The 22,272-nt window shown below is 48.3% G+C and overlaps 2 protein-coding genes and 1 pseudogene across 2 annotated transcripts; 1 reads left to right on the forward strand and 2 right to left on the reverse strand.

The window, feature by feature from the left end:
- Window positions 1–7,904: 7,904 nt before the first annotated feature.
- LOC109744766 (uncharacterized) lies at window positions 7,905–8,625 on the reverse strand (annotated as a pseudogene).
- A 921-nt stretch (window positions 8,626–9,546) lies between these two features.
- On the forward strand, window positions 9,547–10,612 carry LOC120964957 (uncharacterized). The gene is made up of 3 exons (XM_073498686.1): window positions 9,547–9,849; window positions 9,947–10,072; window positions 10,153–10,612. The coding sequence occupies exons 1-3, from the start codon at window positions 9,757–9,759 to the stop codon at window positions 10,396–10,398; spliced, it is 465 nt and encodes a 154-aa protein (XP_073354787.1). The 5' UTR covers window positions 9,547–9,756; the 3' UTR covers window positions 10,399–10,612.
- A 4,926-nt stretch (window positions 10,613–15,538) lies between these two features.
- Window positions 15,539–18,617, reverse strand: LOC141023053 (uncharacterized). Its single transcript, XM_073499357.1, has 11 exons — window positions 18,138–18,617; window positions 18,027–18,044; window positions 17,590–17,793; window positions 17,282–17,503; window positions 16,906–17,191; window positions 16,584–16,786; window positions 16,298–16,498; window positions 16,086–16,214; window positions 15,896–16,011; window positions 15,742–15,817; window positions 15,539–15,655 (listed from the first exon to the last, which is right to left on the reverse strand). Exons 1-11 carry the CDS (start codon window positions 18,615–18,617, stop codon window positions 15,539–15,541), a joined length of 2,052 nt encoding a protein of 683 aa, XP_073355458.1.
- Between the last annotated feature and the right edge of the window lie 3,655 nt (window positions 18,618–22,272).

Below are 22,272 nucleotides of genomic sequence, written 5' to 3' on the forward strand. Positions count from 1 at the left end.
GCGCGCGCGTTTGAAAATTGGAACCCACGGTGGCACGTACGCCCGATGCACGCGAGCGCGAGCGCGAGCGCGATTGCCGTTCCGGTGCAACGATACTGCGAGCGAGAGAAAGAGAGGGGTGGTGGAGCGCGCGTGTGGGTCGTGGGTGGGTAGGAAAGGGACGTGGGCGGGCGGGGGGACATGCACGGCCTGCGCCTGGCCACTACCATCCAAACCTTGCTCTGCTAGCTGCTGATCCGGCTGCCCGCTGCTGCGCCGGCCGGGCAAAAGCAAAGCGAAAGCCGCGCGGTGAGGTGGGTGCGTGGGCTTCCGGGCCGTGTGACGTGCGTACGTTCCTGCACGCGCGGTGCGGCCAGGGAGGGAGGTGGCGTGGGTCGTACGCGCTGCCCGGGGTGGTGGTTGATCTGGCGCCGGGAGGGAGGGAGGGATGGAAGGGTGGATGGATGCACGCGTGCCATGGCGTCCGTGGAGGTGGAGATCAAGCCGCGCGCGCGTGTGAACTGTGATGGCGACATTGGCGAGCCGGTGGATGGTTCCAGGGGGATCTGGTCGTTTGTAACAATAATGGTGGAAGTGGGACGTTAACGGCCGGCATGCAGGCGCGTACCACCTGCGCGTCCGTTGCACCGCACCTACCTGGGCGGATCGGTGACACGGATCCAAGGTTCAAAACGGCTCTGCCAAAAGCAGCGGACCGGACCGGACCGGACTGTGGCAGGCATCCTATGCATGCAGTTGAGACAGATGGAGCGAGAAAGAGGACAAGGGAAGGGGAAGGGGAAGGTGGCTTCGCGGCCAAGAAAGGCACACCGCAACGGGCGGAGGGAGGCATCACCCGCTAAGATGGGGACCCACCAAACTCCAGTTCAGCCAGACCCAGCCTTGCTCCACAGCGCGGGCCAGCAGTCTCGTCTCGGCCATTGCATGCATGAACCAGATGATCTCGTCCTCAGCTGTGACCACCTGCTCCCTCCCTTCTCGGCCAGCCATTGGCGATGGCCGTTGCCGTGCATCCCTTTCGCTCCTCCCCCACCATCTTTTACCTTCCCCGGCTTCCATCGGGATTGGGATTGGGATTGGGATTGGGATTGGGGAACACGCAGACGCAGGCAGGCGACAGAGGAGGGCAGAATCGCGACGCAGCTCTGGGGCCGGGCTGGGCTCCGGCGATCTCCCTGTCGGCCCTGCAAAGCTGATTTGAGGATATCCCCAATGCGTGCATGGTGGCCCCAGAACCCACACCACACGACCATGACCATGACCAGGGGAGGGAGGGAGTGGGATCAAGTGTGGCGATCCATGTGCAAAAGCATGCATCCATCTTCTTTCTTTTCCAACCACGAAAGCTTTCACACTGCTGCCACCTTTTGTTTTACTCTATCATCTCCCCTTAAGCTTGGCCCTTGCTTCCCTTCGGTTATTTCATTTCTGTGCAATGGTTTTTATTCGTTTGCATGGATCGAGGGAGGCAGTACCGCCAATGTTCACCAGCTGCGTCTTCTTCTTCTTTAGACGGAACGGTAGACAACCATCTTATGAAATGCTGTTACAAAAAAAAAACTGTACTGTAAAAAACCCATTCTAGTTTCGTAACATGGATGGATCTGCGCTATGTTACGGCAGTGAAGCTTCCGTCCTGCAGCTACCACAAAGACAAGTTTGTGACATGAAATTCTAGTTACAAACGTCCATCTTGACAACCATCTTACGATTTGGATCTCAACTATCTACTGATGCTACAAACCCAAGGGATTCAACGAAACACAACATCTCTTCACTATTTCAGTTACTCTGAATCTTTGACGAATAACCGCAAGCAAAAGACTATGAATCTGACAGTTTACTGCACGGAGGGAAAGCAGGGCAGAAATGGTCTTTGCTGTTAGGATGATCTCCACCGTGTGAGCCCAACGGCCCACCGGGCCCTTAGATCTGCGCCCTGATCGGGGGCGCTCAACCGACTATGGTTGACGGGCCCCTGTCATCTGCACTATATAAAGAGGTGGGGGCCGGCGGCTCGACTATGGTCTTTGCAACTCATGATCAAACAGGCCTCGCAAGGGTTATTATAAATAAACTCCTCTTAACGGACCGAAAACATTTCAGTGTGGATTCATTCAGCTAGAGCATCATTTCGTATTCAACGATTTCTTCACACCCCGAAGGGCGCCCCACATGACAGTTGATACAATGAAGAGAAGCACCCCGGTGCCAATGGCGTACTTCAGGCCGAGGTTCATGAGCAAGTTTACCAGCAACCCTGCGAGGACGACTCCCACGAAGTTCGCCGACAAGCCTGACCAAAACGGCATGCCCAGGACGGACGCGATGATGGCGCCGGTCCATGCTCCCGTGCCTGGGAACGGGACGGCGACAAACAGCATCAGCCCGAGCCACTGGAACTCCTCGACGGGCGCAGCCTTCCGTCGCGCCCGCTCGAAGAGGAGGTCCATTATCCGGGTCGCCCAAGCGCTTCTTTGCGAGTTTCTTCAGATAGAGGATGATGAATGGCACAGGCACCATGTTCCTGGAGAAACAGAGAGTAGATGTAAAGTTCTATGTATATTTGAAAATTCTGATATAGAGCATGAAACGTTTTCTGAAGAGAGATGTCAAGTTGCTGACACTAGTAACAACTCGCAATTTACATCAGCTGCGCACTGGAAATTGACCATAAAACATCATCATGGCCCAATACATCAATCACCAGGATAAGAAAAACTACTATAATATCAAATGCAATTTCAGCCGCACCGCTGAGAAATGACCATAAAACATTATCACGACCTATATATCAATCATCAGAATGCAGAAAACAGTAATATCAAATGCTAAATAGTCTAGTACTTGGCTTCAACATCATCACGATTTTGCAGACGCGGATGTCACATAAGTACGTCACCCCCCCCCCCCCCCCCCCCCTCCCCCCTCACTCTCTCTTCTGTCTTCTGCACACTACAGAAATCTATTCAGAGTGGAGTGCAGATTTCCCCCGAATATTACTGCATTGGAATTCTGCAGGAGGTTGTCAAAGACGTTTCAAATAGAGGCGACACTGACCTTTGTAGTAGTGAAAGGCGGGCAGCAGTTGAGTCGCATGGTTGGGGCTAAGAAGGAAGAGCTTGAGAGGAAGATCAACACGTTCATCTCATCCTCCTAAACCTAACTGAATGCCTGTACTCCAATATAAGTACTAGTTTCTCAGTGGAAGTGGGCTCCTATGGCTATGCCTTGTCCATATTGAAGTATTGAACTGCCTATTCTCCTGAAAATGCTACCAGTTGTAGTATATTCATCTTATTGATGTCAATTCAAAAGAAGAAACAAATCGCTGGTAGAAGTTGTACTAGATTCATGCAATCCCCATAGCACATTGCTTCCAACCAAGAATTAATCGCATGCACGGATCCGTCTAGTGCAATGGATTAACGGTCACCAGAATTCCTAAAACGAGCAAATCAAAAGGAGAGGGGATGGAATCGTCTCACTGCTATTCAGAGGTGATAAGCAAAGTCGGTGAGAAGGAGGCGATGGACAGCTCTCACTGGTAGGCGTGATGTGCAGCTGACTTCAACACCGAGTCACCGACACAACATGGAGTTATCAGTGGGCTTTGTGTGCTGGACGGAGAGCGAAAAGGAGAGCCAGCGTGCCCAGGCCGATAAAGACGTGCAACCGCTGCGGGCAGCGATGCTTAACCGCCTTTTCCTGGAGCGCATCAGCAAGCGGCTCTCAGATAGTCAACGTGTGAGTGGCATGGATTGGATTTCGGGATTGATCAGTGATGATAGGATGAGGTGGAGGGAAGGGAGAGAGACAAGAGGGAAGAGAAGGAGGAAGAAGGCGGAATACCACCCGTATGTGCAAAACCAAGGTGAGGTGAATGCCACTCGAGCAAAACCATGCAGGGAGTATTGTGCCTTGTGGTCCTCGAGCTCCAGCTGTGCTGGTTATGTCGCCTCTGGTTGCTGCTTCCAGTTGGTGGATGCTCAATACAATCTTCTTGTTTGTTCACCGCATTGTTTTCTTCAATGGAATATAAAGCTCCTTAACTGGAACATGAGAGAGTTGAACAATCCAACCTGGAGGAGGTTGCTACAGAAATCTTTGTCAGCTAACCAGTGCAATATTGTATGTCTTCAAGAAACTAAATTTGGCTGATGTTGATAGAAGTATTGTGGCTGAAGTCCTGGGCAGCAGAGTTACCGAGGACTTCGTCTTCAAAGCTGCTAATGGTAAAAGAGGTGGGATCCTGGTTACCAGCGCAGATGATTTTGCTATTTTCTTCAACTAGAATGCTTTAGGCTCTCACTTTATTACTGATACTATTATTGATCTGACAAAAAATGTTGCTGTTTATGGGCCTCCGGAGGACAGCGATAAGATTATTTTTCTCAATGAGCTTAAGAGCATAAAGAATAGTGTGTTGCCTGGTTGGATGATTCTTGGGGACTTCAATCTCATTTGTCGTGTCAGCGACGAAAGCAACTCCAACATTAATCTCAGAATGATGGGCCGCTTTAAAAATGTGATTGAGGATCTTGAAATCCAGGAAATTGCTCTTAACGGAAGGAGGTTCCCCTGGTCTAAGGAGAGAGAGAGCACGGTTCATTCCAAAATCGATCGTGTTAATCTTGGGAGCTGAGGCACTTGTAATATCAGTTATCTCCGGCCTCAACTGCCATTTGGCATCACTGTCCAATTATCCTTCAGAAGATGGATGTCAAGCACTATAAAAGGTTCAGATTTGATGCTTGCTGACCAAGGAAGGAGGGATTTAGAGAGAAGGTGCTTGAGGCTGGGCTAAACCTGTTCGCTCGAAGGATGCTGTAAAGATTCTGCACATCAAACTGTCAAGAACCACCCATGCTATGAAACTGTGATATACAAGATTAAAGAAGGAAGTGAGATTCAGAAAGGAGGTGGCCACTGAGGTGATTTTCCAGCTGGATCTTGATCAGGAGGACCGTGAGCTATTTGCTAAGAAATGAAACCTTTGTTTTCTCTTGAAATTGAAGCAGTCTGGCATTGCAGCGCTTGACAGAGTGAGATGGCATCAGAGATCTCGTATTTTGTGGATCAAATCTGGAGATGCAAACACAAAAGTTTTTCGCGTTAAATCGAATGACCCGGAGGAGGAAGAATCACATTCTTGTTCTGAAAAATCTGAGGGGTGAAGAGACGTCTGGCCATGATGCTAAAGCTCAGGTGATGCTGCATCACTTCAATTCCCTGCTCGGGGAGGCTTGCCAGATACTTTATGGGGCTTAATTGGGATTTCCTGTAACTCCCATCGGCTGATCTTCCGCACCTTGATGATACTTTCTCGCTTACGGAGCTCAAAGACGCCATCTCAATTTGCATGCTGAGAAGGCTCCGGGCCCGGATGGATTTATTGGGGCTTTTTAACAAAACCCGTGGGGATATCGTGTGCTCGGACCTTCTGACTGCCCAAGATCAAATGCATGAGTTGAGAGGTGATCACTGGCACCTGCTGAATACTGCCAATAATTTCTCATTCCAAAAAAAAGATGCAGCTTCTTCGCCTCTTGCTTCCAGCCTGTGAGTCATACGCATAGTATTGCTAAGATATTATGGAAGTTGATTGCTTCTCTCTGCCCTGGAGTTGCATACCCTGATCTCTGAGAGCCAAAGCGCCTTCATTAAGAAAAGGTTGATCCAGGATAAGTCTCTGTTTATGAAGAACATTATCAAGGAAGCTCACTCGAAGAAAATACCTCTACTTTTCCTCAAACTGGACTTTGGTAAGGCGTTTGATTCAGTCAGATGGGATGGCTCTTCAGGCTTATGTTTTCAGTGCTCGTCGGAGGGATCATTTTTCATTGAACCTGAGTTCTTCCTACTCAAGAGTTCTGCTCAATGGGAAGCCTGGTGGCACTTTTATTCATAGGAGAGGGCTGAGACAGGGAGACCTGCTTGCCCCAATGCTCTTCATTTTGGCCCTGGAACCTTTACAGTGCATTCTGGCCAAAGCTACTGGTCAAGGCCTCTTATCCCCTGTCACGCAAAGAGCTGAGAAGATGAGAATAAGGTTTTTATGCGGATGACGTTGCTCTCTTCTTGAACTATATCAAGGAAGAGCTTGTTGTGGCCTCGGGCCCCTTCATTTCTTTGGCAATGTCTCTGGTCTTCAGGTGAATCTCAAGAAGTGTATGGCCTATCCTATTCGCTGTGACCACCTGGGTCTACAGGATCTTTTATCTGCTTTTGGTGGTTTGCTGGGGTCCTTGCCATGCAACTATTTAGGGCTTCCTCTCAGCACCAGGAACCGTAGAAGAATTGAACGCCAACCTCTATTGGACAGAATTGCCGGGAGGTTGAAGCCATGGAAAGTAAAATTCATGCCCGGAAAGGAGTGTCTAACGCTTATCAATTCTGTGCTGACAGTGCTCACAAGTCAAAACCTATTTCTTCACTGTTTTTCCACCCTCCAAGTGGATTATCAAAACGATAGACAAGATCAGGAGAAGTTTTCTCTGGTGTGGATAAGAGGCGCACAGGGGCAAGTGTTTAGTAAGCTGGATGAAAGTCTGCTCGTCTAAATTCTGTTGGGGATTAGGAGTGAAAGACTTGGAAAATATTAGCAGGGCATTGCGGTTAGGATGGCTATGGTTCAAGTGGGACAATGTGGACAGACCATGTAAAGGACTGCCTGTTCCTTGCAATGCGACCAATCAGCAGCTCTTTGCAACATGCACTTCGATTCACATTGAATGGGGAAAAGGCCTCATACTGGTTCGACAGTTGGCTTGATGGATTCCCTCTGAAAGATATGGCGCCCAGCTTATACCGCACAATGATGTGTGTTCCATGTGTGACCAGGTGCTGGAATCAGCGAACCATCTAATGTTCGGATGTTCTTTTACTAAGCAAATTTGGTTTGCCTTCTCCTCCTTTCATCCTAGAGTTTCTGCCATTACCCTGAGGTCTTCCATCACTGGCCGGTGGAGAAAACTTTCTCATGGAGTAAAAAATCCCCAGTGCCGGAAGATGGCGTCCATAGCTTATGTAGTCTGTCCCCTGTGGAAGGAGCGCTGCACGGGATCTTCCACAATGCCCAAGCCTCTGATGAGGGCATATCTTTAAGTCATGCTGACCTTCCATGTATAAGCCAGCTTGATCGAGAGTAATTGGCATGTATTTTTCTTTGGGTTTTTAGCTGGTTTTGAGCTATGTACAGAATTCCCCCTTCTTTAATTCAAAGCAGAGCATAGCATATAACTTAGCTGGTTTTGAGTTATGTGCCCGTAGAAAAACAGGCAGGGAAAGAAGTAACTATCTTTTGGGAGACTAAGTGTGAAAATTTGTTTATGTGATAAAGTGAGCATAGCATATAACTTAGGGGCAAAAGGTGAACCTCTTCCATTCAACTATAGTTGCTAACTTGCTCATTTCAGTCCCTTGATCATAATGTGCTCTCCTCAGAATCAGCTCTAATACCATGTAGGAACAGCAAATCTGTAGTAACTACTAAGCGATAATCAAGTGTCACTATCTCTAAACCTTAGTAATGCACAACTAGTGAACTACTCCCTCCGTCCCGTAATGTAAGACGTTTTTTGACACTACAATAGAGTCAAAAAACGTCTTACATTACGGGACGGAGGGAGTACCAATTAACCTGAGCAAAAACAGATAATAGCTAAGTTGTCTTGAAGATGGCCGTCTGTTAAGTAGCAACCTCAGTTCCACGCACTTACTAAAACGAGTCACATATTAATATTCACTTAGTTTGCATGTCAGGGTAGGCATCATTTTGCAACAGATGACTTATCTGCCCATTAAACTTGTGTGTCAAAGGGCAGCAACGCAAATTGATTTACTGTGTTTCCCTCTTTGGGGCTGTTCTAATTCTTCAGGTTTAATAGGAACCGGGGTTTATTTCAGGAAGCAAAATAAAATGCTACAGAGGCAATCCACTTCAGCAGTAGTTGAAACTGTCGAACACCTTGAGGAACTGACACTGAGATAAGAAATATACCACAAACTGCCAGGACGGTCAGCTGGACGGGGTGAAGGCGCATCCGCAAGTGTGAACACGACGGCGTCGTCGGGCCAGCCGAGGCTCCGCAGAGACGCCGCCACCCGCAGCCCGAACCCGGACGCCTAGATGGAGTCCTCGGCCGCCGCGAGTGCCGCACCAGGGCAGCCGAGCAAGGCGGCGGAGCCCAGGACCGCGCCCAGCGCCAGCCGCCCCGCAAGCGCGGCCCAGTCGCCGGGCGCCTGGCCCGGCTCCTCCGTCGCGTCACCGCCGCCTCGCGCCGGCGCCGACGCGCACGCGGCTCTGGCGACGGGAGCGAGAGCTTTGCGGGGAGGCGGCGGGGTTCCGGGAGGAGCGGAGGCTGGATCCCTCGGGCGGAGCGAGGGCGGCGGAGCCGCGAGGAGAGGCCTCCGTCTCCAAAATGCCAGCGGGAGAGGCGAGGGCGTGGCGGCGAGAAGTGCGGCCGCCATGGGCCCATGGCTGTCTGGATCAAGGACAGAGGATGCTTTAGCTTGCCGTCGCGGCCATGGTGCTCTGCGGATTTGGGTCGGTACGGACGGTGGTTACGAGGAGAGGAGGGCTCGTCGGAGTTGGTCTCCTGGAGGCTTGCTCCGGTGCACCCCCCTAACTCAATTTCCTAGGGGTATTCTTAACCTCCGCCATCTATTTTTTCTCCGGCCCGCCGCTGCCCATATCCAAGCCCCGTAGCCCATATCCAAGCCCCGTATAACCCGTATGACCCATACGTATGTATACGGTGACATCCCGAAAAAAAAGGATGACACGACCCCACGACGGCCGATCCATCAATCACGCAGCTCCTCCATCATTCTGGTGAGTTTCTGTAGGAATATCGGCGGCAACCATCTTATCGCCGACGATCTCGTCCGAGAGCGCGCGCGGCACCGTCGTCAACCTCCAGCGCTCGCAGGTACCGCATCCCGTTTCCCCACGTTTGTCTCGCTCGCGGCAACATCAAACGAATTGCCGCTGTTTTCGTCGTAGTGGTTAACCTACCGGGGTGGGCAACCTAGCTTTCTGGCGGTCCAGGCCATCACAGATCTTGTTCTGGTAGTGCTGCTCGTCGTGATATACATAGTGATCACGCGGGCTAAAGTGGGTTTCTTCTTTATAGGGTTAACCTAGCGTCGGTTGCCGTCGGCTGTGTGCACGACGGCTCCGTTATTTGATGCGGCGGCTTACCTAGGTATCCGGCGATCCAAAATAATCACGACTGGTGCCGTGGGCTAGGAATCCGGCGGTGCATGTTATCACGGGTAGCGCTGCTTCTCGTGATCCAAAGTGATCACGTACTGGATTCGTGGGACGTACCTTAACGCCGCTTGGTGTGGAGAGGGGGGAGGATCCATGGCCGATCAGAGGTTGTTGGCGTCGGTTGTGTGCACGATCTGAACGCCCTCGGTTGGGGCGCTCTCCGATTGGTGTACTTTATTCAACATCCGTGATCGTGCGCTAGGTGTTGTATATGTCAGCATTGATAATGTTTGCACATATGACGATACATATTAATTGTTGTAGGAAATGGCGGACGATGAGTTAACTGATATGATGTATGACATGGAGTTTGGAGAACTGATGAAAGACTGGATAGAAGATTGGTCAGATGATGAAAATTCAGATCGTGGAGATAGATCAGAGAATGGGAACGTATTGGAAGATCTTAATGTGAGTGGCATTATCATGTTGTAATTTTTTGGTGGCATCCGACAATATTATATTTTGAAAATTTATAGATGGATGAACATGATGATGGTCAGGAAAACAATGAGCATGATGATGGTGAGGAAAACAACTCGGAGATCTCGAATGAAGATTACATTAGTCAGGTATGGAAGTGGAATTTTTTGTTGGCATGCATGCAAATTGAATTAATCCTGGAATATTATATGATAAGTACTTATGTATTTGTGTTATATTTTTCAGCTCATTTCCGAATGTCATAATGCGTACGACTATTACGGTGAATCCGACGCGGAGACAGGCCTTGATGTCGAATCATTAGCTGCATCTGATTCTGGGGAGTCGCAATCGTCGGTCATCATGAGTGAGGTATGTATGTAATCAATGTTGTATGGAAGTAATGTTATACCATAGAAAACTGTTTTCATGGCTATGTTATGATTGTGTAGGTGACAGAAGTTGAGGGGAAAAAGAATGTCCAAGATACTGCTAGTGCAGATGATAAGAGGGATATGTTCATGCAGATAATACAAATGACTTTTACGTCTCACGAGGCTGCGTATGATTTCTACAACAGCTATGCTAGAGATAATGGTTTCAGCATTAGAAAGAATAGGGTCAGGTATAGCAAAACCGAGTCACGTCATATGCGTTATAGGCGGTTTGTTTGTTCGTTCCAGACAAGGAAAACGTGACAGCAGGTTGCTAACCGAGGAAGGACACAGCCGTAGGCTCAGACCCGAGACACGCTGCCACTGCGAAGCGCACCTGACCGTGAAGCTTGACCAAAAGCGTGGGGTTTGGTATGTTGATAGTTTTGAGGACAAGCATAGCCATATCTTGGCAGGACCGGACGAGGTACCTTTTCTTTGGTCCCACAGAAAAATCAAAGAGTACCAGAGAGCTGAGATACTGCCCATGGGAGCTGCAGGGATTAGAATTCACGACATGATGGATACCTTCATCAGCAAACATGTATGGTATGGCGGTGTTGGTTTTACCAGGCGTGAAATATACAACCTTTGCGCCAGGGAGAAGAGGAAGCTGCTTTCAAAAGGTGATGCTGCCACAGTCATAGGCATCATGGTCAGTAGGAAACAGAGGGATCCTAGCTTCTTTTTCGAGTACAAGCTAGACAAGGAAGGACATATGAATAGGATGTTCTGGTGTGACTCCCAGTCTCGTCATGACTATGAGGACTTCGACGACGTGCTTGTATTTGACAGCACGTACAAGATGAACCGGTATGGTATGCCATTCATACCCTTTGTTGGTCTTAACAATCACCGGAAGACCACTGTTTTTGCTTGTGCCATAGTTTCGGACGAGACCGAAGAGACATATGTGTGGCTGCTGGAGACTTTTTTGAGGTCCATGTGTCAAAAGATGCCTATGAGTGTTATCACGGATGCCGACGCTGCGATGATCAAGGCAATTCGCCAAGTCTTGCCAGACGTGTGGCACCGTATATGTACGTGGCATATAGAAAAAAATATGAAGATTCACCTCAGTCACAAGTCCTTGAAGGAGTTCCGAACTCTTCTGTACTACAGCACGTCCACGGCCACGTTTGAGGAGAGATGGCACGCGTTTTCCAAAAGATGGCAGTCGGAAAAAACAGTAACATGGTTGAGACGGATGTATAAGAAGAGGAGACTGTGGGCCGCGGCTTATCTGACAGAGGGTTTTTGGCTTGGCATGAAAAGCAACCAGAGGAGTGAAAGTCTAAACTCATGCCTTCACCTCCACCTAGACGGTGAAATGACCCTGGTGGATATGATTTTGCACTATGAGAACGCCGTTGTACGTATCCGTGAGAATGAGGCACGAGATGATTGCACGGCCTCACAGAGTTTACCGGTGCCAGTTACTAGCTCGAGGGAACTTGAGATAGCTGCTTCTCACGTCTTCACTCCAGCAAACTTCTATATGTTGCAAGCTGATCTTAGGAAAAATGGTGGCATGGAGATTGTAGAAATAAAGCTCGGAGATGGATCACAGCAGTACATCGTGGCCTGGAAGAATAACCGGAAGAGCCGTTTTTGGGTGGAGTACACTCCAGTAAATTCCGCAGAAACTATAAGGTGCAGCTGCAGAAGAATGATTCGAAAGGGTCTACCTTGCAAGCACATATTCCATGTACTGAAGTACTTGAATATATCTGAAATACCAAAGTGTTTAGTTCTTGTGCGGTTCACGAAAGACGCAAGGTTGGGACTGCCCGCCAGGCGCACAAGCGATCTATTGGGATTTGGATGGACTGGAGCAGCTGAAAGAATGAAATATAGCCAGGTCAGTGTGTTGGCTTCAGAAGCTATGCATGCAGCATGCAAACACCCAACTTTGTGGGATCAGTTACAGGAGAGTTTGACGGCCGTGATAGCTAAGAGCCATGAGTATGATCAGCTAAAGGAAAATTTGAGTAAGAAAACTGATCTTAGTACTTGTGCAATTTAATATGTAGATGATGGTGAAGGTAACATAGTTGAAGTTCATGATCCTATTAAAGTATCAACGAAAGGTGCAACTAAGGTAGATGAGAACCGCCCTATGTCGAAAAATGGTAGGCCACTTTCGTACGACGAGATCAGAATCACGTGCAGCGCATGCAAATTGCTAGGGCACACTAAACGCAGCAAGAAATGTAAACTAAATAAGAAGTAAGTTTTTGTATGCATTGTAGGTTATAATTGTTTTTAACTTGTCATTCATTAACTTTTCCTGTTATCGTGTGCAGAAGCGTGGTGGGCGAAGAAGAGTAGAACAGTTGCTAAAGTTATGTTAGGATGAATCCAGTGATCTAATAGTGAGGTGTTTACAATGTGTTACTGCATACATGATACATGATATATACTATTGCAAGAGGCCAGTACCTTGAGATAGTGCTTGTAGCATATATGGACTAAACAGGAGGCGGTCACTAGGGACTTTAATCATGGAAAATGGATAGCATTTTAGCCATTGTAATGATGGCATCTTTTGTGTTGTCCACTGTAGTTATATTATATTAGAAAACTAGACGATACCTGGCATGTTGTTGCGGGAATGTTTTGCAATATATTCATAGAGAAATGGTTACGTGTAACATGTATATGTTGTTGCGGGAATATTTTGTTTGCATGTTGTGGTGGACCTTTCTCCATACATGTTGAATGACGAGGTGGCAAACTTGCATGTTAAGAGAAATAGGTTAGTGGTGGCTAGTTGTTTAGATATAGAAGATGTAATTATGTGTGGTAATAATTAAATTTTTTTCACTCCTTTGGTTCACCACCATTTAGATATAGAAGATACCAGCTCACTTTGGTCTATAGTATAGACTTCGTACCAAAAACCCACCATTTTCCCCTTATAAAGAAAAGAAAAACCCACCATTTTATGGCTTGTAGTGTAACTCGGGCCGCTTGTCGCGATGACGTGGAGGGGGAGTGACGGATGCCGTAAGACGGCGCGACACACGGCCGCTCCCATTGCCGAGCCCATTTAACAATTTTTATTTTGATTACAGCCCGTTTAAATGGGCCGCGCTGGCCACCTGGTCGGGGCGGTTCTTCCCTCGCGATCTCCACGCGCGTTCTATCTATCCACTGCAACCGCCGCCGCCGCTGCCGCCACCGATCCACGTCTTGCCGCCGGTCACGTTACGCCATGGTTTCATGGAGCGACGAGTCGAGCTCTTCTTCGGATGGCGAATCCGTGACTAGCCAGCAGGTACGCTCCTACTATATAATCTCCAAATAGTGCTAGGCTTAAAGGTTAGAGTTCTTCATTTCCGGTATTTAACGCAGGGCGTTGATTTGTGCATTATCTCTGTTGTTTCGTTTAGCTTCCTACGACTATCCCTTGCTATGAATGGAGTGGCATTGCTCACGATCTGTCTTCTCGTTGTCTGCATCGAGAACCTTGCGTCAGGCTAGTTGCTGTTCATTCCTTGGACACTGGCAGACGTTTTCTTGCCTGTGGTTAGAAGGTATGTTGTTCCGTACTGTAAATATATGTTTAAATTACCTCGTGCTCGATTTACTTCGTGGTAATCCATTGTTCTGCCCAAAATTGCATACATTTCAATTAATTTGTGCATTTACAAAGTCCGTATTTATGTTGTTTTTTTACGGTCTAATATTTGTTTTAGCACATAATAGCATATACTTGTAGTTAATTGATCCATATATATATATGTATATCATTGCATGCTACATTTTGTGTTTATATGATTGAGACCATATTTTTAGTGCATTGCATGTAATTGTATTGCATTTGTGCATATATGATTGAGACCATATTTTTTCATACTGTAGGAAGAAGTGAAATGTAACTATGTGGAATGGGTAGACCCGGAGTGGTCAGTGGCTACGAAGTTCTGCCTGAGAGAACTGTGGAGCATGTATGACGAGAAGCTGAGACAGAATATTAAGAATGCTGAAGAAAAATGCATGTTAATTGGAGAAAAGAGGAGGACGGAGAAAGAGCTGAGATTTTTCAAAATGGACTTTGCTAAACTGGTGGCTGATAAGGAGGATGCTCTCACGCAGTTGGGCAATGCAAGATTGTCACTTAGCGATCTCAAAGAGGAGCTGGAGAAGAATAAGATGGCAGATCATGGTTGTGCCAATCTACATCAGGTCCTGAGGGTAAAGGCTGAGAAAGACCGGGACTGGGTGGTGCTAGAGAGAGACCAAGTGATGAGAGAGAGGGACCAGCTGAAGCAAGAGAAGAAAAAACTTGAGTATATTATTGCAGATTTTCTCAAACAGAAACATGGGTACGTTGATAAGATCAAGAAGCTGAAGGAGATTTGTGATGAATTTTAAGTATGTTTTGTGGTTTATTGTTGAACAGAATGATCAACTCCTATCTGCATTGTGGCCAGTTCATTTGTGTAAGGTCTAAGTATATTATATTAACCAATAAATTATATCACTTTCGAAATAGTTTGCCCTTGTTTGACCTGCATCCTAATGCGGGTTCTTGGCTAAGCACTGAAATTATTTTGCTTCCACCGGAGCTCTAAATCGTACTGATCAAGGGGGCGAAATAGTAGTTGATCATGTGATTGATGGTGCTACTGATCCTGATCTTCATGATGCAGAAAAGGAAAAGGCTAACAAAAATGCAGCAAAAAAACTGTGCAACGAGATTTGAAGCAACACATAACGCCAAGGGAGTCTGGCGCAAGACACGAGGAAGATCCACCTGTGGACGCCGATCCCGAGAGATCCAGCGGCAATCATGCGCACGGGATCCCAGGCGGATCTGCCTACTCCACCAACCGCAGGATCCACGGGTGGCCCGTCTGCGTCCGACACGCGGGCTGTCTCCACCGAGCGGTCGGGCGGGACCGGACCTGGCGCGTCCCCCCGCGTCAACTGGCGCTCGTCGACTGGGTCGCCCGCGCTGGGACCGGATCTGTCGTTGTCTCAGGCGCGGGATCCCACACCGGATGGCACGACAGCCGAGGTTGATTCTCAGGCAAACAAAAAGGAATTTATCAACTTTTTTTCTTATTGTTGAATAATGCCAAATCAAATCAAAAAAATATGCAAAAGTAAAAAGGAAATGAATTACTCTTCCATGGAAGAAAAGAATGAACACAGCAGCAAAAAACATTAAGGTAGAACAAATGAAGGGAAGCAAAAATTTATTGGTACGAAATGTATAGTCTGACTGCATTACACATACACAAGTATGTGTGAGCGACCAAAAATCCACACAAAATCCATGGTATCGTGCTTATTACATGAATGATAGAAAATCAAAGTTGTCCATGCCGGGAAACGTGCTTCCGGACTTAAAACAAACGACTGAAACTAGAATCTTGAATCATGTATGATGTCTTCACGCCTTGCTTTTCTTTGCGATGTCGCGGATTTTGTTCTTCACACATTCGAGCGTGTTGGTAGGTGAGAGAACCAACTCGGCGATGAGACGCCTTCCCCTTGCATTAACCGTGCCCTGCAATTTTTAGAACAAGGTTTAATGAATATAAGTTGGTATTATATGACAATTGTACAAGTGTACGAGCAGAGACGACAAATTACCTGGGTAAAATCGGCGGTCCATCGATCCCCGTCCCAATGCTCCATAACTTCAATCACAAAAAGGCCACAAGAGTTCCTAATATATATGCAAACATTAGTCACCGTGCACACGAACATGTCTTTCGTAAGTAGAAAATGATGAACCATAACTCACCCGTCCTCTTGTAGTGGCATGTCGATCTGAGGTATGATAGGCCACTTAGTGACGTCTGGATATTTGCCAGGTGTAATACGGTTTGCCTCTTCCATATCAATTGCTATTGCTAGTCGCTATTTGAAAGAAAGTAGTAGTGAGAAACCATATGACATTTCATATGAAGAATGCTCAATGTCGGGGGGAGTACCAGTGCTTTCACAGTGTCGAGAGAGAACTCGAGAGGATAGAGCGAATCAAAAACTCGGAATTCTTTCTTGCGGTTGTGCATCACCACGGTGATCCAGTGTGTATTGCCGACGTTCAACGGGATAAACGACTGAAATGTGGAACACATTTGTAATCAGATGCAATTATGCTTGTTGAAATGAGTGTTAATGAACTAGTAAGAACATATCGTACCTTATCACGGACGGTATACTCGTCCAGAACCCTACGTACTGCTCCAGCTCTGCTCAGCACACTATCCATGTTGTATTTCGACGGTTTAGGGTTGTCTCGTGCCTTAGCACGATCAACAAGGTATTTGGACCTCCAGGCTGGACAGAGGTGCCGATCATGACCAACGCGCAGAGCCAAATGTGTCTGATAAGCATCGATAATCTGCGTAAAATAATAGAACATTTTATTTTCATAGGTGACACCTAGATTATGCACTTAAATAGCAGGACATGGCAATAGATCTTACGTCATCCGCCAGCCATGTATGCTCAAGTACATGTCGTATACTCTCCACAGTCACAGAGGTGCCACGTTCATTGTAGTAAACTCTTTTTGTCATATTCTTCTCAGACCGAGCAGCTGCCTCCACAAAAGCAACAACAGCATCGATGAGTTTCGGTGTCAAATCGTCCTTAACAGAGCCTTCCATGTCATTGTCACTAAACAGAGCTGCATGATAAATTACGAACGTCACGAACGGTGAGTACATGAAATGGTAGTAAATTAAGCACTAAGATAGCTACTAACGGTACCTCTAGTTGCGGTAGTGTTGCCGGATGGCTTAGTACCGCGAGCGCTTCGCTTGCTGGGCTTGTCAAGTTTAAAGGGGGATTCAAATTTCTTGGGAACAGTCCATCGGCGCTTCCCGGATATAACATCGTCTTCTTTTGCGGTTGCTGCAGACTTTTTCCCCTTGCTCTTACCCACCATCCTGTCGATAGAACTTGCAGAAATGTCAATGTCGGACGATTCTGCTCGAGGAGAATTACCTACAATCCAAGGGTTCTCCGGTGTTGCGCCGCACTCATCAGTAGGCTTCGTTGTCTTGTCAACATTTAACTTGGCAGGTATTTTCTAGTTAACAAAAAATAATGTGATAGGTTCAGTTAACGAAAATGAAGATGCATAATTGAGATAAATGAAGACAAATAAATGAAAACATACTTCCTCATCATCGTTGTTCTGGTTTACAACAGGCTCGTCAGGCTGTGTCAAATCAATCACCGGCTCTAGACCGTCAGAGTCATCCTTGTACACGAATTCTTTTTTTTCTGGCGGACCATTCTCAAAGGAATCCACTTCTAGGTCGGCATCGTTGTTGCCGGAAGCCGCAGCAGCCGCTGGCTTGTACATCACACCATTTTGGTTCAACTTCTCTAACAATCTCTGCATTACATAAAATATATTAATTAATGTCGGCACAGTTTTGCAACTTCAAAAATGTTGTAAACATAGAATTAAGGGTGTGTCACCTCGGCTACTTGTTCTGGTATTTCCTTCATTTGGCTGCGTATGTAATCCATACACCGCTTCATGATGAGGTTCATCATCTCGTCCGCGTTTGAGGCTAACTTGGACTTCTTTGCTGCACCAACGGCGGGCTTCATTTTTGGCTTTTCTGGTTTGGGTACTTTGCGCTCCTGCGCCCTATACTCCTTGGTTATGTTGTCTTCAATCTGCATGTGAAATACAAGTATATGTGATCAATAAAAATATTAATACAACTAATTATGTTATATAAAAGTTAAGAAGTACCCAACGTAATGAATTACCTTGATGTTACCACGGCCACGGCCTTGGTCATAATCAAACTTGTCTCTCCTTGAGGCTCAGCTTCAGTCTAATTCCTCATTAGAGGTTCCATGGACAAGCTAGGATTGAATGCGCATTCACCTTCCAGAGGCTGAACCTTCTCCCAGTACAGGTACTGCATGAATATGAAAAATTACAATTAGTACTATACAGCAGGTAAATTAGCAATCATATATTTTTTGCAATGGTACAAGTCTGAAAGGTGTACCTGCAGGAGAGCTAAGTTCCCTCTCGGCCGTTGGCGGAGGTGTTTGCCTTTCCTCACGTTGCGAAGGCAGTCCAGCAGAACCCGGAGGGTGAATGCATTCCAATTAATCTTGGATATACGCTTCACATCGTCCACCAATGCGTAATATTGCTTTGGTACAGTCTTGCTCGACATGGGAGCAAAAACTGTTCCAAGCAACACGAGGACAACTCTCCGAAGGAAATCGTCGTCGGCAGATTTATTTTTTGTGATGTCCACAATCAGATCATCGATGACTATGTTACCTGTGGTCTTGCTCAGGAATTGAGGCGGCACTCGATCTTTAACATCCTCACCTTCCTCACCGAGAATACCTTCTGCCGACAGTCCGTGGTTCTCCAAGGCCAAGATGCACTCAACATCCACGGCACCGAGAGACACTTCGCCAACCAAGTCTTGTACAATGAATCTGCCCTTGCTAGGATCAAATATCTCAACCATGTACCGGATCAACAGTGTACGCATCTTCAGCGAAGGTATCTGAAGCATGCTACGGAGTGGTGTTTCGGCAAGTGCGGCCCGTTGACCGGAAGATAGACCGGCAATAAGTTTCCGAACTTGCTATTTCTCTTGAATCAAGAATATGCATTATGAAAAGAGTTAAGTGAAGAGATTCATTAGAGCAACTTCAACACGCCGACCCAAATAGACGGCATTTTTGTCCGTATTTTGTTCGTTTGGGATGGCCGCCCGCTCAGCGTTCGCCCTGTTTAAGATTTGGGTCGGCAGTGCGCCCGACGCGCCGACCCATAATTGCCGGCGTGGCCGGCTGACCACCCTCTTTAACAAATGTGCACACATTTTTTGCATTATTTCACAAGTAAACACATAGTTTTATAACCAAATAAATAGCATAGTTTCACAAACAAATAAATTAGGCATAGTTTTACAAGCCGAATAAAAATAAAATAGTTTCACATAGTTTTGAAACCGAATAAAAAAGATATATTTATTGGTTGCCAACATGAGCCCACATATACTCAACTAAATCATTTTGCAGTTGCATGTGAGTTTCCCAATCACACATGTCATGATGAAATTGGGTGAACTATTCAAACGTTGCCACTCCTTCATGCTCAGGCACAACATTCTCGCCCTGAAACTGAAACCCTTAATCATAGATACGTTCCAGGCGCTCATCTTCTATGATCATATTGTGCATGATCACACAAGTAGTCATCACCTCCCATAGCTTCTTTGTGCTCCAAGTCCTAGCAGGATACGAACAATGCCACATCGAGATTGCAAAACACCAAAGGCACGCTCGACGTCCTTCCTAGCACTCTCTTGCTCTTGGGCAAATCTTTTCCTTTTCTCGCTGATAGGGTTGGGGATTGTCTTCACAATAGTGGTCCACTGAGGATAGATACCGTCACCTAGGTAGTATCCTTTGTCGTAGTTGTGGCCGTTGATGGCAACATTCACCGGTGGGTTATTGCCTTCGGCAAGCCTAGCAAACACCGGCAAGCGTTGAAGCACGTTGATGTGTGATCCGGCCATGCCAAAGAAAGAGTGCTAGATCCAGAGATCTTGTGAGGCCACGGCCTCAAGTATGACAGTGCAAGCCCTGACATGGCCCTTATACTGCCCTTGCCAAGCAGAAGGGCAGTTCTTCCACTCCCAATGCATGCAATCTATGCTGCCAAGCATCCTTGGGAAGCCTCTGCTGGCATTCATCGCCAACAAGCGGGTTGTATCTTCAGCAGTCGGCTCTCTCAAGTACTCAGGGCCAAACACAGCAATCACAGCCTTGCAGAACTTGTACATGGAGTCTAGAAATGTAGACTCGCTCATACGAACGTACTCATCAATGAGATCACCGGGCACTCCGTATGCAAGCATCTGGACGGCAGCAATGCATTTCTGATAATATGAGAAGCCAATCTTTCCAACGGCATCCTCTTTGCACTCGAAATAGTCATCGTATCCGACTACCCCCTCTCTAATACAGTTGAAAAGATGCCTACTCATACGGAAACGCCGCCGAAATTTCTGATGGTTGAACAACGGGTTGGTTGAGTCAAAGTAGTCCTTCCAAAGAAGGAAATGACCGCTCTCTCGATTGCGATTCAACGCGGGAAGGTGCCCCGGGATAGAGCCACAGAACAACGACCACTGGCTATTAAGGTGGTGATGGACCAACACGGCAGCCAAGATCTCCTCCTCCTCATCGTACGAGGAATTGTCAGAGTCGCAAAGGAATTGTGGAAAAAGAACTCGTCGCCGAAGTCCATTTTGTACCTTGGCAAACTGTCGAACAACTTGCGGGCGTCGACGAAGAAGCCAGCCAACGAAGAGACGCCCGCCTCCCTTGGACCAGGTGGCTGGCCTGCCGGCGTCCGACGAGCGTGCCGGCGTCAGGCCGAAGGAGCTGGCCGGGGCGGCGAGGCGGCTTCCTGCTTGAGTCAGGCCGAAGGAAGCTTCGGTGCCCCGGCGGCGACACGGTGGTGGCGGCGACATGGGAGGTGTGTCGGCACCGGCTGCTGGCAGAGGCACCGGAAATGGGTGGCGGCAGCGACACGGCGTAGGTGGGCGAGGGTTCGCTGTTGGGGTGGGAGAGGACGGCCAATGTGCCACTGACTAGCGGGCCAGGGGGAGGAGGAGGTGGGTGCCGCGCGCGTCCGTTTCGTGTCCGCGCCGACGTACATGAGGCTCAAAATTGGGCCGGGAATGGGTCAGCAGGCGGACGAAAAGCGGACACGCGTCCATTTGTGTCGGCGCGTTGGGCCGACTTTTCTGTCCGCGCCAACCCAAACGGACGCGCGCGGACAAAATGGTCGCCGCATTGGAGTTGCTCTTAGTGTGTTTTTTCTCTCCTGATTTTTGGAAGTACCTGGTTGGTTGGGCGCTTGGAATATGTATGCCTAACATATCCATCCACCTTATTGTATTATCCCTCAAATCACGCATCACAGAATAATTTTGTTGTACTTGATGGCCTTTGTGGTGCTAACAGTAGTGATGGACTTATTAGCAGCGACTATGACCTGATATCAGTGCATGATGTTCCAACTTGAGCGCCTGCTCTAGCCCCAGTGAGTTCATTCCCACTCTCAGTGTTAGAGCATCTCCAGCCGTTTGCCCTCCGAGAACGTCGAAAAAGTGCCGCCAGGGTTCGAACCGGCGTTTAATTTCGACGTGGGGGTGATTGTGTTCCTAGTCACCGCCCCCAGGTCGCCCCCAAATCGGCGCAAACACGGTGCAAACTCGTCGATTTGATTCAAATTTGTACAAACATGGCACAAACTCGGCGATTTCATTCAAATTTGTACAAAAAACAGAAAACAAACTACGCCTAGCCCTACTATGCCACTGTCGCCGCCCGCCTTCTACATGCCGAGGAGCCTGTAGAACCGGGTGTAGTCGTCGTCGTGGTCGTCGCCGCCGCCCTGCGTCCCGCCGGAGCCACCGCTGTCCCTGCTGCACCCCTGACCAGGGTCGTTGACGCGCGGGGGGTTGGAAGGCCCGGGCGCGTCCTCCTCGTCGTCGCTATCGAGGACAACGACGCCACCCTCGTCGTGTTCGCGGCGCCGAGCTTTGATCTTCTCGTAGGCCCGGCGCTGGCGCTCTACCTCCTCGCGGACGTAGTCCGCCTTCGCACACTTGAGGGTGGTCTCATTGTCGGCGGCCATCTCCTCGTGCTCCTTCTTGACGGGGAGCAACCCCGGCTCGGTCTTCGGCCAGACGAGGCGGAGGGAACGAGGGGAGGGGTAGCCGCCCTCATTGATGACGAGGGCGCCGCTGCGGGTGTGGCGCCCAAGCCGCGTTTCCTGCGGCTCCGGCTTGACGGGGCGGAGCGCCGGCGACCCGGAGGAGAGCGAACCGGAACCGACGACGAGGAGGTCGCCACCTCCATTCGCCGCAGCGTCCAGGAACTACTGCGGCGGCGAGAGAAGGACGGGGGCACCGGGTACTCGAGGCGCGGCGTGTTGCGGGTCTCGATGTGGTCGAGGACGGCTTCGAGGGTGCGGTCGGGCAGACCCCACCATTCATGCCGCCTGTCGGCATTGAGGCGACCTGGTCAGCGTGCCGGCAGTCGAAGTACATCGTCCATAGCGTGTGGCTGTCAGCGGCGTACCTCGGCTCGTTCCGCTGC

The sequence above is a fragment of the Aegilops tauschii genome, chromosome 5 (genome assembly GCF_002575655.3).
Source record: "Aegilops tauschii subsp. strangulata cultivar AL8/78 chromosome 5, Aet v6.0, whole genome shotgun sequence".
Classification (NCBI taxonomy): domain Eukaryota; kingdom Viridiplantae; phylum Streptophyta; class Magnoliopsida; order Poales; family Poaceae; genus Aegilops; species Aegilops tauschii.

Bases quoted from the DNA above. Each gene is read 5' to 3' on its own strand.
- LOC141023053 (XM_073499357.1), bottom strand. From the start codon at position 18,617: ATGGTTGAGATATTTGATCCTAGCAAGGGCAGATTCATTGTACAAGAC. The intron at 17,504-17,589 runs GTGACACACCCT...TATGTAATGCAG, and splicing joins TACCAGAACAAGTAGCCGAG to AGATTGTTAGAGAAGTTGAA. The intron at 16,012-16,085 runs GTACTCCCCCCG...TCTTTCAAATAG, and splicing joins TCGACACTGTGAAAGCACTG to CGACTAGCAATAGCAATTGA.
- LOC120964957 (XM_073498686.1), top strand. From the start codon at position 9,757: ATGGATGAACATGATGATGGTCAGGAAAACAATGAGCATGATGATGGT. The intron at 9,850-9,946 runs GTATGGAAGTGG...TATATTTTTCAG, and splicing joins ATGAAGATTACATTAGTCAG to CTCATTTCCGAATGTCATAA. The intron at 10,073-10,152 runs GTATGTATGTAA...ATGATTGTGTAG, and splicing joins CGTCGGTCATCATGAGTGAG to GTGACAGAAGTTGAGGGGAA.